The sequence below is a fragment of the Protopterus annectens genome, chromosome 1.part1, assembly GCF_019279795.1.
Source record: "Protopterus annectens isolate FY-2018-M chromosome 1.part1, PAN1.0, whole genome shotgun sequence".
NCBI classification, from domain to species: domain Eukaryota; kingdom Metazoa; phylum Chordata; order Ceratodontiformes; family Protopteridae; genus Protopterus; species Protopterus annectens.
Genome location: NC_056726.1, coordinates 698,704,515 through 698,724,511, shown reverse-complemented (window position 1 = coordinate 698,724,511; position 19,997 = coordinate 698,704,515). Strand labels below are relative to the sequence as shown.

General features: G+C 37.7%; 1 protein-coding gene across 1 annotated transcript in view; it reads left to right on the top strand.

The window, feature by feature from the left end:
- PARP8 (poly(ADP-ribose) polymerase family member 8) overlaps positions 1–19,997 on the top strand; it is a 1,481,732-nt gene that overhangs the window by 801,000 nt on the left and 660,735 nt on the right. Inside the window, exons 11-12 of the mRNA XM_044077685.1 lie at positions 16,053–16,178; positions 18,417–18,987. Of these exons, the coding sequence (XP_043933620.1) occupies positions 16,053–16,178; positions 18,417–18,987 (697 nt within the window). The remainder of the gene's footprint in view (positions 1–16,052; positions 16,179–18,416; positions 18,988–19,997) is intronic.

Below are 19,997 nucleotides of genomic sequence, written 5' to 3'. Positions count from 1 at the left end.
TGCTCTAGTAAAAAAATAAACAAACAAAAAAAAAACACTGTATATGCTCTTAAAATGTAGATCAGCCCTACTGCTTATCACAATGCTTATCAAATGTATTAACCATCACCACTGATGCTCTCTTTGTACTAAGCTTACATATTGGGCACCTATATAGATCTGCTGAGGTAAGAATGACAGTTCTAAGTCATTGTGCCTACCCTTCTTTGGTTTAAGCACTGGTGAGAATGCTTTTTCTAAAAGTGGATCAGACTGATGGAATCAGTTTTCATCAGATGTCAGAAATCAGAAAAAAATGTTAATGCATTCCATATCATACTAAGAGAGTATCTGTTTTTGTTTTCAAATATGTTTTTTATTGATTTTTCCAAGTTTTATAATAAAAATAAACCATTGTTGGACATAGTAGGTAATAACATTGTGAATAATTATACATACTATAATTCAGCAACAACATATAATGCTAAGAAGAGAAGAAAAAAAATTCTAACTACTAAGCTAAAGTAAAAAACAACATACAAACTATGGTAAAACATCTACCTGAAGGATATAATATAATACCGAAATTCCCATATATACTCAGATGCAGTTACAAGATAGGGTATAGTCATCTTTAGTTAACAGAAGAATAAAGAGAGGAAAAGGGAACTATGTATGTCTTACCAATATGAAAATTGAGAGAGAAAAAGAAGGATATATTACTAGACTAACACTATATATGCTATTTACAACATGAATGCCATTGTCAATTAAGGGATGTGTCTCAGACTTAGTGTATTCTATATTCATCAAGAAAGGAACTGAAGAGTTTAAGTATACAGGTCTTCACAGTAAATACATACAATAGTACATATTACATGATAATTAGTTTGGTTGAACTAAGTCAAAGAGACTGCACCAGTAGTTCTGTAAATAGTCTTTTTTCTTTTTGCTGATAGAGCAAAGTTTGTGAGCTGATATATATTTGATTGCCATTATTTTGAAATTCTCCCAAGAGATTACTAAAGGGTTTACCCAGTTCTTAGCAATGAAGAACTTGATAAGGGTGCACATGGTAATTATGATGTGTTTACGGACACCAGGTAGATCTTTAGGAGCTATATTTAGGATTGTTGTTTGCCAGGAAAACATAGTTTTTTCATACCCTATTTTCTCCAGTTGGATTCTGAGGGAGCACCAAAATTTGTATATATTTTAGCAACTCCAAAAGATGCGAAGTTTGTCTGAATATTGTAAGGAACAAAAAGGACAGGTTAGGTTTTTGTTCTAGCCAAATTTTGATGTTGTTATTAATCATAAGCTGGGTATAAATCAATTTTTTAAAGGGGGTTAAATTTAGAGTGTTCCGTATTGCTTCATACTTGGGTTTTATAGGGATTTCGCCATGTATGTCATCCCAATATTTTGAGTAAAGAAGCGATTGTTGATATTTAATATTAGTTAAAAGCTTGTATGCATGAGAGAGCATCTTGTTTCTAATGGAAAGGGTTTTAATAATTAAAAGTGTCAGGCTTACATCTTGTTCCATCATTTTAGTGTTAGTGAATTTTTATTTTATTAAGGAATTTAGTTGTCTTAGCATAGGGTCATATCTATTTGGAGCCCCAATGTATTCTGTTACTGCATTAAAAATCTTTAACTGATAAAATTGCCATACCATGGCATTTTTAATAATGGGATAGTTGGATAGGGCTATCATTTTGTTAATGATTTTTATATTAAGTTTGAAATGGATAGGTTGAAGGAACGAGAGTATCCTGGAGATTAAGATAACACAGCAGTGCGTGAAAAATGTTTATTTGTTTTTTTAATGTAGGTAGAATCTTAAACTTGTTTACATTTTCAGGTGTTAAGTATGGGATAGAATGATGGTTTAGTTTGATTGACTGTATATATGTGTGCCAGATTTTAACCCAAGTTGGGGTCCCTATAGCTACAGATGGTTCATGGATCACTATTTGGATTCGGCAGTTTGCATTTATTACTTTATAGTAAAGATTAAAGTCTGGCCAGCTCAACCCACCTTTCTCCTTTGGGAGTATGAATTTTTTGTAAGAGATTCGGGTTGATTTAGGAAACCAAAGGAATTTTGAAATGGTGGTTTCAATTTTGTTGAAAATGTTTTGGGGTATATTTAGGCTAATGGAGTTTAGAAGGGAAAGTATCCTAGGTAAGGTGTTCATTTTAACAATGGCAGTTTTTGACAACAGGGATAGGTTGATGTTTTTCCATCTGGATAGGTCATTGTTTATTTGGTCCCAGACTTTAGATAAATTTGCCTCATCAAATCTTGATGCGTGTGCATAAAGATTATCCCCAAGTATTTGATTGTGCATTTGACTGGAATGTCAGTCAAGGAAAAATAGGATTCTAGGTGATTACAAGGATTCAGTGGAAAGATGGAAGATTTTGAGGAATTTAGTTTGTAATTAGCCGCAGAGGAAAAGAGACATTGATTTACGAATTTTGTGTAAATCACTATTCAGGAGATCAAAATAAATATTTAAATCATCTGCAAATGCTGAGTATTTTAACTCTATGTTAAAAACTCTGGGTATATGATTATATGTTTTCTGGCTGATCAAAAGTAGGAGAGGTTCAAGATAAATATTTAAAAGATATGGTGAAAGGGGCAGCCCTGTCTGTTTAGTACCATTTGTGATTTTGATAGGTTGGGACATTGTTTTATTAATGTATAGGGAGGTAGTTGCATTCTTATATCACATTTTTATAATATTAATAATATAGTCGGGAAAGTTGAAATATTGCATGGTTAAATATAGAAAGTTTAAGTCCACATTATCAAAGTTTTAGTGGCGTGTAGCTTGAGTGTGTATCTTGGTTGGTTGTCATTTTTTTAGAAATAACATTGTTCTGTCCAAAGTGAGTGTGTTGTCACAGAGTTGTCTTTGTTTCATGAATCCAGTTTGTTCTGGGGAAATAACTGAAGCCAGGACTTTCTGCAGTCTACTTGCTAGGATGGATGCCAAAATTTTAATATCTATATTAATGAGGGCAATGGGTCTATAATTGAGAGGATTATGTTTGTCTGAATTAGGTTTCAAGATGAGGATTGTTTTAGAATTGTTCATGTATTTGTCTGTGATTCCATTAAGGATGATGTAATTATAGGGGTTGAGAAGAATCTTAATTAGTTGGTCATTTAAAGTTTGGTAAAATTCACCTGTGAATCCATCTGGGCCTGGCGCCTTGTTAGGAGAGTATCTGTTTTCTGAAGCTGCATGTACATCCTTCCAAGTTGTGAGTAATTCTTCAAAAGTTGCCTTTGGAACAATGCGCTAAATGAATAACTTTATTACAAATGAATATAATATACCCACTAATTATAAATAATAAACTATTTCTCATGCTATGACATATCTCCCGAATAGCATTATTTTCCAGATTTCATTCCTTCATTTTTATGCTTTGTACTACCAATAGGGAATTCAAAGTTTTGCTTATCTATATACCAGGCTTGCTCAGATCAAACTAAGGTACGAAAAATCTCCTAGACTGTATATATACCACTGTATAGAAATTTTCTGTCATTCATGGATTGTGTTGTCATATAAAGACATGGAGCTCTGATTGTATATATGCCTCTGTACAGAATTTTTTTTGTCATTTGTTGTATTTGTACCAGTATGTTATGGACCTTGTTCCAGTCGGACTTTCCTGGTAAACAAATGTAAAATAAAATAAATAAAATAAAGTCTGTACTTCTGTTCACTAACATCTTATATTCCACGTCCATTAGCATATTTCTGCGCATTTACTGGTAGTTCAACTTGCTTAGAGAATCCAGTTTTCTATAATTACTCTTATCGTTATGCCAAAATAGTGTACGTTCAGTGTTATACCATCTACTGAAGGTAACATACTAACCAAAGTAATACAAAAGACATGTATATCGTAACACATTAACAAAGTTCCTATTACTTATAATATTACTTATAATATACTAATTATCTAACTCCCACATGTTTGCAGTAGGCCTACCTCTATTTAATTCCATCTGTGTTACCTTTCAGTGTGTTGTAACTGCTTCAAATTCAGCAGCAGTAGCAGTGTTATTACAGCAGATATGAAATTTATTTTCTCCACTATACCTCTTAGCCTCTTAGCACAAGAAATCTAGACAAAGACTAAAATAATGGATGTGACAAAGGCCCAAAATAAGGACAATGTTTTCGATATTGTAAGCTTAGAAAGTTGCTAGAATAACAGGGTTTGTGTTAGTGTGCCTTTTCTGAAGGATATGAAGTCTGAAACTCAAATGTGTGTCAGTATTTAGTGACTTCAAACCTCAGATTTTATGAGAAACAAATCAAAAATTAGAGGCAAAGATGTGGACATTCTGCAAAAATCTAGAAAGTTGATATGCATGTATGTTATGCACACTTCCTGCTCAAGCTAAATCCAGTAGAGTCCAGTGACTTAAAACCGTAACTTCAGTAAACTCTGATTATTGTACCATTTTGAAACTTGATTTGTAGCTAACTTTGATTTTAACTATTATACTTTTGTTTCATTTATGTACTTGTTGGTGCCCAAATCGTGGCTGAAAAGGGACTTTGGACCCATCATACTTACTCAGCAACTAAATGTAATAAACAAAAGTAAAATCAATTATCTCTTCCATGATGTCATAGTGATAGCACATGATTAGTGCACCTTGGAAAAGATTATTTCTTTTCCTGTGTACATTCTCCAGAGAACTGCTTAAACAGAAAATGAATAATAGAAAAAAATCATGGCTGGAGCCACATTGTCTGGAACTTGCTTTACCAAATGAAATAAGTACCCAGACACAGTCCTTCTCTAAAAAGACTTCACTCTGCCACCATTTTTCCACTGTTATCACTTGTTTAATTTGTTCAGTTAGTTATCAGTTCTGTAAATACAGCAGTGATAGTATTTTTGGGGACAGCTTTAGAAAAATATTTTCAGACATTTGCATAAGCAACTTAATTACATAGACGTGTATGTTCCTTACAGAAGCAAAAGCCTCCCTTCCTACCTCGACTACAGTGTCAGTGATGGCACCTTATTGCAAGAAATACTGTTTCTTTATGTAACCTTTTCTGTGGTTCCTTAAAAAAATAGGAAAATATCCATCCAACCTTCCACCCACAACATCTTTCATCCATTTTTGCATATGGGGTTGTGGAAATAGTTGAAAAAGATAACTGTTGAAAATGTTCTGTCTTGCTGTTTGAGAACTTTTAAAAATAAGCGTATTAAATAGTAGAGTACATTGCACATTAAAATACTGTAGGGCACCTATTTCGTACTGTCATCTTTTTATAATACTGACATGTTACTAAGTGTTATTGTTTGGGTTACACTAGTGCCACTGTACAATTGTTGCAATATTTAAAAAAATTGTTAGACGGTTATCTTTCATTTCAGCATTATGACTTAGAAAGACAAAGTTCTGCTGATCTCCTGAAGTAGGTCAACCAAAACTGAGTGAGAAATTCAGTGCAGGAACCTTAGGATAATGCAAGATCAACCTTCCTGCAGATGGATTACTGCAGTGAAGCAGCCATGAGTCAAAACAAAAGGGGATAATGAAATCTAAAACAGAAAAGAAAGCGATGTGGTAGAAATCCTAACTTTATTCCAGGTGGAGACAGATGGTCTACTTTTGGAAGGTTCTCTGTCACAGCAATTCATTACATTGGACTTTGTCCACCTTCAGAATTATGCTGGTCTGGCATTTTTACCAAAGTTGTTTTCATTCTTTGTGTAAGCTAATGCTTCTCTTGTACTTGCAGAGGTACTGTTAAAGGTGGCATAACACTCCCATATATGTATCAGGTACATTGCCATACATTCTATCCAGTTCTTGCACCTGACAGAGAAATATTGGCTTTGAATTTTAAAGCCAAAGCAAAGTCATGCATAGTACTGAGGCTCCTGTTTGTGTGTTTGGTTATTGTTGATGGAAAAATAAGGAAAAATTCATCACTTTGTCATTGTTCTGAAGAATGGATATATCTTCTTCCCATAAAACAATTGGCACATTTGGTTGTGGCAGACAAATTGTTCTTATGTCCATCCCTAGATATAGAACCATGGGGTATTTGTCAAAGATTCATTAAGACCACCAGATGTTTGATAATTGATACTGTAACAACAATTTATTACATTTGGGTTTGGCCATTTTCAGTTACAGTTAAAAAGCTATAATTGTAGCAGCAGTCCATTATATTTGGGACTGTCCACAAACAGATTTATGCTGTGCCATTTTTTTTTTCTTTTGCTATCAAATCTGTCTCTGTTCTTAATGCTAGTATTGAACTGAAAAAGGTCATAACATAATATATTACATTTTGACTTGCCCACCTTCAGTTACAATTTGAAAACATTTTTTATTTTCTTTCAAGGCTTTTTCATTTCTTTGTGAAGACCATTTCTGGTCTTACACTTGCTGATATATTCTCATAGGTGGAATGACACTCCCATATAAATCAAGCACGTAAGCAAGCATATCTTTTCTCTCAACCTCAAAAATTGGTTATATTACATATTAATGGATTAGAAGCCAGCAATTTAGACATCAGCAGCAAGGCTCATCCCCTGTCTTCTACTGCACAATTGACCCTACTGCCCTCATATCTAAACAATTGATACATTCCCCAGGGCTGAGCTCTTTATCTCAGCTAAGTGCTCTTTTTGATAGCTTTTGTAGCTATTTGCCTCTCCTCTTCTACCCATTTTGATATATTTTCTCTAGTTAAAAAATAGTATCTAGTTGTTAAGTTTTAGGTTACCATTGTAAGAGTTGTTGCTTGTACATGTTGTGTGTGTGTATATATATCATCTCTGATAAGGCTTCAGGCTTTAAACAGTGTGTTACCTGCAGCCATAAGATTCTGACTTAGGATCCACACAACAAATGTGTTTACTGTTTGGGCTCTGCTCACCTAAAAGAAGTTTGCACAATTTGCTCTTCTTCTGCACCAAGAGCTTTATCCCATCATCACCCCCAAACAGGTTCTGAATGGCCAAAGTAGGAGATTCAGTACCTTCTGTTTCTATGTTCCTTCTTCCAGGAAGGCTTCCGATAAGATGAAGAAGAACAGAACCAGGGAGAGGGACAGAGACTGGGATCCCTCCAAGTACAGGTCAAAAGAGAGTCAGAAGAGGGCCTTCTGACCACTTTAGAGCATGATAGGTCCCAGAGCCAGGTGTTGGCAATAGGGGCCCACCAGGGTTTGAATCTAAGGTTTTTCGAGCCTCTCCTACCTCTCAAAGCCTTTGTTCCTGACAGCTTAACACAGAACTCAATCTTAGATCCTACCTGGCAGCATCCTGTGGAGGACTTCAGTCAGGGTCTTCAGAGCTAAGTAAGCCTTTTTTCATGCCCCCCCCTTAACTTCAGCATTCAAGGTGTTTGAGAAGATGATCTCCCACTTGAGAGGGAGGTGACCTGCACTGCCTTGGATCCAGTCAGGACCTCCATTGCTTCTAAGTATTTGGTGCCACATCATTGCATTCTGGGACAGTCTGCACCAAATGACCTAGGGGTTCCTGTGCTACTTCCAATTTTCCTTCAGTTTCTCCTTCCTTGAGAGAGCAAAGGAAGAACAAATGCAAAAGGAGGCATTTAGATTCCCCTCAGAAGTCCTTAAAGGAAGACACCAATCTCAATGAAGGGGAAGGATCCCTCAGATCTCCCTTGGAAGACATCTCATTTGCTGAGATCCTTGAATTACTCAGACAGAGGAGTCAGTGTTTCGCAAGGATTTTGGTCCAGTCTCGTCTAGAACCTGGACTGCTTAGTAGATTTTATGTCACAATGGGCTTGGAAGGAACCAGATGTGATTGAGGCAATCCTTCGGAAACCAGACAAGATTTTAGTGTCCCTAAAGTATAGGACTTGGATTAAAGGCCCTGCCCTCGATGCCATTGTGATGGCTGCAGCCACAAAGAATGAACTCGTAGAGTGTTTGAATGCCTCCCCAAACAGAGAGTCCATGGTGCTGGGCAGGTTTGGGAAGCATGTCTATGCTTCAGTGACATTTGCCTTTAGAGCCTTGAACTACATAGCCCACTTGATAAGATAGCAGAAGGATTTGATGAAGAAACTGTCAAAAATCCCTGACAGGCCCTATGAATGTAGAGTCCCATATGGATTAGTAATGCCTCGTGATTACCATGCTGTCCATCACCAATGTATCCATCCATGCATCTCTTGTCTGTTACAGAGGACAGTGTGACTAGAGCAACTGGCACCACCGGCCTTACGATTCACTGTCATGACTAGATGTAACTCTCTGATTTCACAGAAAATTTCAAGATTACTTTCATGAAAACTCCATTTAATCAGTTATCGCTATTAGGACCCAAGGCCAAGAACACGTTAACCAGGAGTAAACAGGATGACAAAACCTTGGCTACCATTAATCCATTTCTCCACACCTCAGAGGGCTTTCTCACATAGCCATCATAATCATTATTAATTCCCTTTGAGGTTGGGGTGTTGTGTCAGTTGTCACCATCTCTCTCTATTCAATGCCTTTCTCCTGCCTTCTTTGACAGTCATGCCTGACTGTCACAGGTCTTCTCTCACATAATCCATTCACCTCTTTGCTGGATTCCTTTGTTTCCTTCTGCCTTCTTCCTGTCTGTCCCAGATCTTCTTCATGTGCACATGTGCCTGAACCACCTTAATCTGTTCTCTATTACCTTTTCTGCAATTGGAGCTATTTTGGCTTCTGCTCTTATCTCCTCATTTCTTTGTCTGTCCCACAGTGTGCAACCTACCACCCATCTCAGGCACTTCATATCCATCATCTCTACCTTCATTGACTGGTCTGCCTTAACTGCCCATATTTCTGTACCAAACAGTAGAACTGGTCTCACCACTGTTTTGTACACCTTACTTTACAGCTTCATTGGCATTCTTCCATCATATACTACACCTGACACTCTATGCCAGTTGGCTGCAGCCCCCCTGACTCAAGCTTTGACCTCCTCAATTAGACTTCCTTTCTCCTCCACCACCCCTCCCAGATACTTGAAGCCTGCTCCACTATATTCCCTTCTATGTCAATTGTCAGCTTCATTCTGAGCACCATCATTTTCTACCATTACAACTGTTTTATCTGTGCTCAGTTTCTTCCCATGTGCCTTCAGTTTTTCATTCCATTCCCATATCCTTTGCTGAGGTTCTTATTCAGAGTGTGCCTGTAATACCAAGTCATCTCTTACAGCAACTTTGTTGATCTGTCCTTCCTGACCTGTTTGCCTATGTAATTCATCACCAGTATGAACAGCCGTGGGCTGAAAGTTGAACCCTGGTGCCCACCCACTCCCACTGGGAGCCCTTCTGTGAGACTGAGCACTATTCATACTTGAGTCATTGTGTCCTTATACATAGCCTGCAGCAATTTAACCAATATTTCTGGGACTTTGAACCACTGCAGGACTGCCCAAATCAGCTTTCTTTGGACCTTGTTATATGCTTACTCCAAGTCTTGGAATGCCCAGTTGGAACCTTTCCTCATTTCTAGCTTCTTCTCAACCATCTTAATCACTGCAAACATCAAGTCAGTTGTGCCGCACCCAATTTCAATCCAAACTTCTCTTCTCCCATTTCAGTTTCTGTTACACTGTATTTTCATTTACCAATCACCCTATCCAGAACTTTCATGCAGTGTGACAGGAGTTTGATACTTTTGCACTGCCCACAGTTGTGAATGTCCCCTTTGTTCCTGAACACTGGCACTAGTATGCTTATTCTATGCTGATCTGGGGTATGTTTTTCTCCCCACACTGCTATGAGTACCCACAGGTGCCATTTCTCCCCTATGTCACCCAGAATCATTATCATATCTGCTGTGACCTCATCTGAGACTGTTGCTTTCCCTGACTTCATTTTCCTTAGTGCTATTCTTACTTCTTCTATTATGGTATCACCTCTTCTCTCATCGTAGTCTTTGTCTTGGGTAGTACAGCCTCTGTGGGGTTTTCTTCACTGAGAAGCTTCTGAAAATACTCCTTTCATCTCCCTTTGATGTCCTATGAACTGGTGAGCAGGTTGCTACTGCCATCCCATATAAATTGTGTTTGACTATCTTCATTATCTTTTTGTCTTTTTCTTGCAACCTCATATAGTTTCTTTGTGCTATCTCCTGACTAACTTTCCAGAAGCTGGTAGAGTGCCGTTGATGCCTTGTTCTTTGCTAGTACATCTCCTTTCTTAATTTCTCATATAACCAGAGGGATGGAAAATGTTTTTTGTTCAGGAAGTCCCGATGTTTTGCCCAGAACACTTCTGGTGACAGGACGACCTGGGGCGGGAGGAGGGACATTAATGGGTGTTTCCGTAGGGGCAGAAACTGATCACAGAATCATGGGTCTAGAGGTCCTTTCACTGACAAACCCTTTCAGCATTCCTAATTGGTTGTCTGACTATGCTTCTTCACCCTTATGCCTGGAAGGCCATCACACTCAGTTTTTAGGTCTGGAGAGTAATAATTAGAGGCTAATTTAATCTTTTCACGTTCCTTCCAAGAGTGACAAACAAGACCCTTTGACATGTTCCACCCCAGCAGAGATGGGCAGCAACACAGTAAATATTAAAGCTGCTGCTACAAAAAAAGAGGTCCTGCAACACCTAAGAGGATCCAGAGTCTACTTGATATTCTTTTTGATGCCAAAAATTATAAGCAATTAAGACCAATTTTAGACCCAAGCCAGTTGAATCAGTTTGTCAAACAGTTACTATTCTGGATGGTCACTGTATAGTCCATATTGCCTCTTCAGTGGGGGATGACTGGATGTGCTTGTATCTATAGGACACCTTCTATCACATCATGATAGCCAGATAGTCCAAGAGGCTTCTACACTTCCAGCTGGGAGCCAGCCTTTTGCAGTTCAGAGTGCTGCCCTTTGATCTCCCCACTGCCTCTCAGGTGTTTACAAAGTGCATATCAGTGGTAGCAGCCTGACTCAGGTTGGAAGGGTTCCAGATGTGACTGCATTTGGATCACTGACCTATCATAGCTACTACAAGAGATTCACCTGTTCACGCAAGAGACTACTTATTTCACTTGTGCTGCACCTTAAGGGTTACCGTAAACTTCAAAAAATCAAAACTGGAACCTGTCCAAACTTTAGAATTCATAGGTTGCTACCTGGATATCACCACCACACAGATACTCAGGCTCTATCCAGATGTTTTTCTCTGCATCTTCAGGATCCTCATGTCATGCATAATCAGACTCCACCAGCCTATCTGATTCATTGACTTATAAGATCCATGTCAGCTGCTATCACTCTAGTTTCACACACCAGGTTCTACATGAAAGTACTTTAGTGGAACTGCATATTCAGAGGTCCATGACACATCAGACAGTTACAACATTCCATTAGATTTCCAAGGATCTGTAGACAAGATATCTTACAATGGATGACTTACCCACTGACCACCTTGGGATGTCCTTTTACGTTTCCTCCTCCAGTGGCAACCACAGATGCCTCTTCTCTGGAGTCTGTGCGTGTATGGGGGGGTAGGGTCATTTCAAAGCAAGGACAGTACAGGTACCTGCTACCTGACAAAGGCCAACCTTATCATCAGTTTTCTGGAGATAGGGCAGTCCTCCTCACATCAAAGGCTTTTCAGGATTACCTTCCCATGGATGTGATAGCATTACACTTGAACATTATGTCCGTGGTCTGCTACATTGGCAAACAAGGACAAACCCTGTCTTACCCCATATGTTGAGAGGATGTGAGGGTGAGACATTAGGCAATGTCTTCCCAGTGCTTTCTTCTTGCAGTACGTATCCTGGGCAAGTCCAATATCTTAGTGGACAAGTCGAACAAGTTGATTCTTCTGCAAAATGAGTGGTCCCTCAATTGGTCTCTTACATTCAAGATTTTCAGCTGCTGGGACGGGACCAGCTCTGCTGTAATGTGTTTGCAATCTTGACCAATACCAAGTGCAGCAGTTTTTTTTCTCCCTGATGCCTCGGGAAGAATGGACCCCAAAAAATGATCTTATTCCAACTTGGCCCCCAGTGTCTCCTGTATGCCTACTGTACCGCTCCTCTCATGGTGAAGTTTTTTCAGAAAGCAGCATGGTGTAAGGCGAAAGTGATTCATATTGCCACTTTTTGACCCCGAAAGGTTTAGTTCCCTTTCTTTGGCCTCAGCTAGTAGATACACCCTGGATCCTGGATTCTCTTTGTGATCTGATTTCTCACCCCACCAGCAGGCCTCACCTGGATGTCAAATCCCTCAGTCTGACCACTTATTTTTCCACTTCCAATGATGATCAGGATTCACGTGCTTTTTTCCAGGGTTGTGCAGATTCCCATTTCTCCCCAAAATCCTCCACTAAGATGTCCTCTAGATGCAAGTGAAAAAAGTTCACTGTTTGGTCTAATTCTAAAAATCTGGATACATTTAAGGCACATCTGCCATCTATATTAGATTTTTGGGCAGGTCTCTCCTATTCAGGGATTAGTAATTCTGCAATTAAAGAAAATGTTTTTGGTGCCTGTTACCTCAACCAGCAGGATTTTAGAATTACAATTCTTATCATCCAAACCCTCATATCTGATTTTTCATAAGGATAGCATTTCCCTCAGGAGTAATCCACGCTTTGTTCCCAAGGTGGCTTCAGAAACTAACGTAAACCAGGCTGTATATCTACCAGTTTTCTTTCCACATTTTTCATATAAAGAAGAATATTTTCTTCATTTCTTGAATGTTCCCCTTCAGCTTCAATTTTATTTATATCATACTAAAGGCTTTAGATAGAAAAAAGTGGCCAATTCATTGCTTCCCTTTTTAAGGAAATATCGGGTCACATTGAGTCTATAGTTACCTTGTCCAGGTAGCTGTCTGATTGTATTGCCTTTGTTTGCAGATGCAAGTGTTTGCCACTGCCCTCTAAACCAAAGTAACTTTCTTCCAGAGTGGTTGCAGTCTGTTCATGTTCCTATACATGATATCTGCACAGCTGCTACATGGTATTCAGTTCATAACTTTGTATGTGTGTATATACGTCTATATCTATATCTATCTATTTTATATATATATATATATATATATATATATATATATATATATATATGTACAGGGTCTACTTGATACGATCGACATTTCACAATGTCGAAACCCATATGGCCGAGACCATATGATCGACATTTAAAATGTTGAACATACAAGCAGACAAAAAAAAAAATAAAAAAAATAACTTTAAAGATGCTAGCAGGGGGACTATTCCCCCCCTGCACCCCCTATGGGGGACTCCGCACACCACCACCCCCCATAACTTTAATATACCAACTCCGAGATCACACTACAGTGCAGAAATGGAAATCTTTACAGAGATGCCGGTTCCCCATGGTCGACATTTCAAATTTCAAAATTCGATCATATGGTCTCAGCCATATGGGTTTCGACATTGTGAAATGTCAACCATGTGAAGGGGACCCATATATATATATATATATATATATATATATATAAAGAAAGAGAGAGAGAGAGAGAGATGAGAGTTCTGAAATTGTTCGACATAGCAAAATGTCGACAGCTGCTTGACTGACCATGGTTGGCCTACATAAGCAGATGGTCAGCAGGAGTGCTAGAACAGCAATACCTGGTTGGAGAAATATTCCCTCTCCCCTGGATTGTGTGATCTCAGAGTCAGTGTATATAATTAGCAGGGTGTGGGGGAGATTGCAGGGGGACTTGCCCTCTGCTATAAACTATGTTATGTTTAGTTTCCCCATGTGACAAGGATTTTCCATGCACATGCAGAGCTGACTGCCGACATTTAAATTGTAGACCTTTTGTGGACAGTGTTTTTCTGTCAATATTTTGCTGTGTCAATCAAGGTAAGTACTCCCATATTGATATATGTCTGTACTCTTTATCATACAAATGTTTCAAAAGAAATATTCACTTTACTTTTAAGACTATAATACATGCAGATTTATTGCCTTGATTGGCATTTGTGCCTGAATTACTTTTCGACACAAATCTAAAAAAATGAAACCCTCTAAGAATTGGCAGTATACATACTATTATCATCATTATCATTCCCCTTTTTCCCATTTTTCTACCTGGGGTTGAGGTGTTGGGTCAACTGTTATCATCTTTCTTGATTCTGCGCCACACTCCTACTTTCACAGACAGCCATCTTTCTTACAATCCAGCCACCTCTTTGCTTGACACTCTTGTTTCCTCTTGCCCTTAATCTTCTTCTCTAGATTCTCTTCTGATTTCATTCACATGTGCTTGAATCTCTGACCTCCATAATCTGTTCTTTTTAACATTCTCTGCAATTGTTGCTACTTGGGTTTCTGCTCTGATAGCCTTATTTCAACATCTGACCCACAGTGTGAATCCTAACACCCTTCTCAGCCCCTTCATTTCTATCACCTCTAGATTCTTCCACTGCTCTGCTTTTATTGCCCAGGCTTCTATACCATATAATAGTACTGGTCATATCACTGTTTTGTACATCTTACTTTTCAGCTTCTTTGACCTTCTTTTGACACACACTACCCCTGACACTCTGTGACATTTGGCTACAGCTCTTCTGATTTTAGCTTTGCCATTCTCATTCAGACTTCCCTTCTCTGCATCCACCTCTCCCAGATACTTGAAGCTGTTAACATGTTCCATTGTTTTCCCTTCTATGTCAGTTTTCAGCTTCGTCTGATTTCCCTATTTTACTGCCATTACAACTGCCTTTACTATACTCAGTTTCATCCTTTGTGTCTCCAGTAATCATACCATTTATAAAAAAGAAAAAAAGTGTCAGGGGGTACAAGCAATGCATAACAGATTACAAAGACAAATTTGATATATAAATGTAAACAACAACTAGAGCAACATATGGAAGATAAGTTCATAAAATTCCTGTAGGAAAACTTTTGGCACTTATTAATGCCTCTTGCCTTGTCAGATGTGTCATCTGTTTGAATCTGTGTATTCGGTTAAGAAATAATGTTTTGAAAAAGATGAGTTGTGAGAAGTTCATCAAGAAAATTCTCAAATTAAAATCTGTGTCGTATGGTAGTTTTCAAAAACACAAATGGGAAGCAGAATTTTTCAGAGACGGGTCATACTGAAACTGCTGCACAGAGTAAATCTTACATATTGGAATTTAGAAAATATTCATTAATAAGTATGCAGAGGATTTGTGTTTAAGCTGGGGGAGGTAATATTCATGAGTGTTTCATCTGCTTCTTTAAATATAGTTGAGGTTTTGTGGTTGTGATGCAGCTTTTTAAATATGGAAGGTGCTATAATATTTATTATGTACTTTTGAACACATGGTATTATTTACCTGCAGATAGGAACATTTAGTAGAGCAGACTATTTTATACATCAGAATGAAACAGATAATTGCTGGATGTGTTTTCTAACTTAGTTGAACCACTTAAAGCTAGTAACGAAGTGCAGATAAAAAGAATGGCACAAAGCTAACAAAACATGCAGAACCTCACCCTTAATGTAAATGATACATCATAGGAATTTACGAGGAACGGACTGTTCTGAGCATACAACAGTGTGGCTGCTTTACACTGGGATAAACTTTAGAAGGAATGGATATTGTCATGGCACAAGCAGTATTCTCTTTCTTGTCACACAGGATGTGTGGCATTCAGTTCTATTGCAGATGTACCATTGCTTGATCTGAAAGTTGACATGTTGCACTCATAGACAGACATGCTTTGCTCTGTTGCAGTTATGTAGTTTATTTTGTTCTCTGAGCCTCACATAGAAATGGAATTCCATTTATATAGCCCTTCCCAGTGTTCATGAAATAATTATGTAATTGTGCTGCATGTCATTCAGTTTTCTGGTTATTAAACTTGGGTATAACTTTATACCTGGAAAAATAATGCCTAGTTTCATTTATTTTTCTGCATATACATTTGAAAGTATATTGCATTTTCTGAGTTTAATGTCTTTTTATAGCTGCATTTTGACAAAATGATGCATTAATGTATTGCAGTCTAAAACGTCTGATAAATTGCTATGATTTATAAGGTTTATTTTTAATTTTGTAGAATTATGCAAACGTTTGTTACACAGCAGTGGAAGCAACAGTATGGAGAAAAAACTAATGGTTTACATAAAAAGCCATCTGAGAAGAAGACAAAATCTCCCCTTCATATATTTTCAACTTTGCGAAGGTAATAAAATGGAAGTGACTATGGAGTAACTTGAAGAACTGGCCGGATTTTGTTGCTGTGATGTGTGTATGTTTTCCTTTCCAGTAAAGAAAAGATATGTTTTGCCTCTTTCCCTCAATGTGGAATTATAACATAAATGACCTTAAGTTTGATGATTTATTATTATTGCTTGAATATATTTGAAATTGAGCAAGTCTTTCTATATTGCTATGCTTAACATTAAATGTGTGCACTATTATTTTTTATTATTATTATTACTGCTGTTGTTGTAAGACTACACTGTGCAACATCTAGGCTTCTGAGGATTTAATGTAATGTATAATAACTTGAATGACTTGATGGTTAATGGATACTTCTGTAAATCATTGTTTTTTTTTTCTTTTGTGTGTGAGGTTTAGTTGAATTTTTTTAATTTATTATGTTGTATTTATTTATTTATTTTATTTATTTATTGACATTTGTTAACCGAGTTAGTCCAGTATATGAAAAAAATCACACTTTAAGATAGTAAAATTAAATTAAATGAAAAATATAGAAGATCAAGAAATATAGAGGAATATATATACACATAATAATAAACAAGTCTCTATGTGCAAAATATACAAAAATATACATCAAATTGAGTTTTCAATAGTCAAAGATTAGGTTTACCAGATAAATCCCTAGTAGGTTAATTAATGATAGGCAGAGACTAATACATATGGTGGGAATAAAATATAAGAGTGTGGTGGAGTTACGTAGGGTCTTGACAGGGGCAAGTCTTGGTGTTAAGTAGGTGAAGTTTGAATTCTTTTTTAAAGTGTAATGGGTGGGTAATAGAGAGTATATGCGTAGGGAGTTTGTTCCAAGCTTGGGCCACAGTGCATTTATGTAGTAGTTTGCCTACATTTTTCTTTGGTTGGTAAATATCTAGGAGTTGTTGGTTCAAGGTGCGGAGGGTCCGAGAGGGGGTATAGGTGGATACCAGGGAGGAGAGAGATGCGCAGAAAGGTGATTTGTATAATATAGAGTGTGTTATTTGAAATTGTTATAGAAGGAGTTGTTAGGGGAGTTCAAGCAATTGGAGAGAGTTGAGTGCAAGGCAATGGTGCGAGTTATAAGGAGAGTTGGTGATATATCTTGCTATTTTGTGGTATGCTTGTTGGAGTTTGGACAGGGTTGTGGACTGAACATTAGTTAGGACTGGAGCAGCATAGAGAAGGGAGGGGAGGAGAAGAGCTTGTGCCAGGGAGAGTCCAGAATTGGAAGTTAAAACATTTCTGTTGCTATAAAGCAAGCCAAGTTTCTGGTGAGTTTTCACAAATCCCTGACTGTAAATATTGTTGTGATTACTTTGCAAATTGGAAAGCCAATAAAAATTAAAAAAAAAAAGTCTGTAAGACAATGGATTAAGGGATAGAGGGAGTCCCAGAGCTACTCTCTTGGTAGCTGTGGGACTTTAGACCTATGATCTTTTGGGTTAGGAACTTTTGGGATCTTTCTGTTTGATATGTTTATTGAGATACATCAAACTTCAAATGCTGTCTTTCAAAATATATTTATTTATAAAAGTATTCAAAGATATTTCAAAGTATGTGTAACATTATAATTGTTTCCTCTTCTTTACTGCCAGTTCATATGTTTAACTATAGTTGCAGTGAAATTTGATAGTTGGCCTGATAACTGCTGACTGTTAGGGATTTATTATCTCCTTTGTCCTTGATGATATTCCTTTGGTAGGAAGCTCAGTTAAATAAAAGGATTCACTGACAGCCATTGTTACAATATGGTCAAAAGAGATGGAGCTATCACCCCAATTACCAAGGTCCCTAACTACATTTTCATTTTGTAGAGGTATGTTGTCTTGACACTATGATGAGGCAAAGGTTTCTCTACCATAGGTGATGATACTAAACTTTTTAGCATTTAGGTTGAGCCTATTTTAGTACACCAGTAGTACAGGGACAAGTTCATTTTGAAGGGTTTGTTGATCACAGCCCTTCTGTCGTGTAATAGTATGCCAGACAGTTGTTGTAGGGCTTTATCAAACATGAAAAATGTATGAAAGAACTGTTATGAGGCTCAGTCAATAAAACTATAGCTTCTGTGTTTGTGGTAAGCCCAAATGACTTTTAGACTTATAAAACTTCTACATATTTTTTGTCACAATCATTCTTTAATGTAAATTTCTATGACACTGAAATACTTAACTTTAATTGTGCATAATTAAAATCTGAATAATTAAGTGTTTATTTTTAGATCACCAAGTTATCCTCCACCTGGTTGTGGGAAAAATAAGTCAAAGTTGAAAGCTGAACAGGATGGACTGTCAAAGTCGCACAAGTTATTAAGGAGATCTTGCTCTAGTACCGTTAAGCCTGAAGATGGTTGCACCTCCAAATTTCACAAAACTCTTGGTCATTCATTGTCTAGTGATCCCAGAGCTGAGCAGTCAGTGACGTTAAAGCCACATAAACTTTTGAATCAGTCCTGTCCATCTAACGTCCGCCAAGAAGAATGCTCCACATTGAAGCCCCACAAACTGCTAATAAGATCATGCTCTGGGGACCCTCGGTATGAGCATGCTAGCACATTGAAGCCTCACAAGCTTCTAAGTAGGTCTTCCTCTAGTACAGTGAGGTTAGAAGAGTTAGATGGACTGAAACAACACAGACTTCTCTGCCGATCTTACTCAAGCACACCCAAGTCAGGCAAACCAGATATTTATAAGGAGCCTACTGAAGAGTACAGAAGATTATCTCTTACCTCAGGGCTTATTGGCATCCTAACGCCATCTTCATCATCTTCATCACCATCTTCGCAAAGCACTGTATGTATTGATTTTTATTATATTCATAGTATCTTTACTTGAATGTTTTCAAGTTTACAGGGTGTTGTTTTAAAATAACTTGAGAGTGGAAGAACCACAAATTATAATGGAGAGATAGGTGCTTACACGACATAATAAGTGATCTGTATTGCATGGCAGGATTTTGTGAGGTACAGTACATGGCAAGAAATGTAAGACATGTCAGCCACCTGCCTGCAGTACATTAATTACACAGAAACATTTCAATTAAACTGTAAGAATAAAATTAGGTTCAGTAAGAAAATTTAAAAAATGTTAGCGGTGAAAATGCACATTTGATATGTAGTCATGTAAGAGTGCATCGGTTAGTTCTTCCGTTTGCTTCTTGGGCATGGTGGCATGTGTGCATGGCCTGCAAGCCTTCCCTGTGTTCGTGTCAGTTTTACGTGGTGCTCCAGTTTCTACCCAGAGACCAAAGGAATACCACAGATAATTTGCAGTCATCTTGGTTGCTGGTAGGTGATCATGACCTCTTTCAATCAGTGTGTGTGTGTGTGTGTGTGTGTGTGTGTGTGTGTGTGCGTGCGTGTGTGTGTGTGTGTGTGTGTGTGTGTGTGTGTGTGTGTGTGTGTGTGTGTGTGTGTGTGTGTGTCTGCTTGGGCATAGGCATGAACAGGTCTAGGTTCACACATTGAAGAAAAACTTCATTAAACGGCTATTCCATGAACAGTAATCCCTGAATGTCGCTTTCATCGAAGAGTGAAATAATCATAAAAAAAATCATAGAAAGGTAATAGCTGTCCAACAAGGGAATAATGAAGGTGGGGGGCTGCACCCCCCACACCACAGCAACTATATATACCAACTCCAAGATGGACTACCGTACTTGTGAATTGCACAGATTTTCACAGAATGTCCAGATTTTTGCCTCATATTTTTGGTCTGATTCTCATAAAAATTGTAGTTTTCTGGCAAATCATGAAGTTTGAGGTCAGACAATAATGACAAGAATTTGAGTTTCAGACTTCATA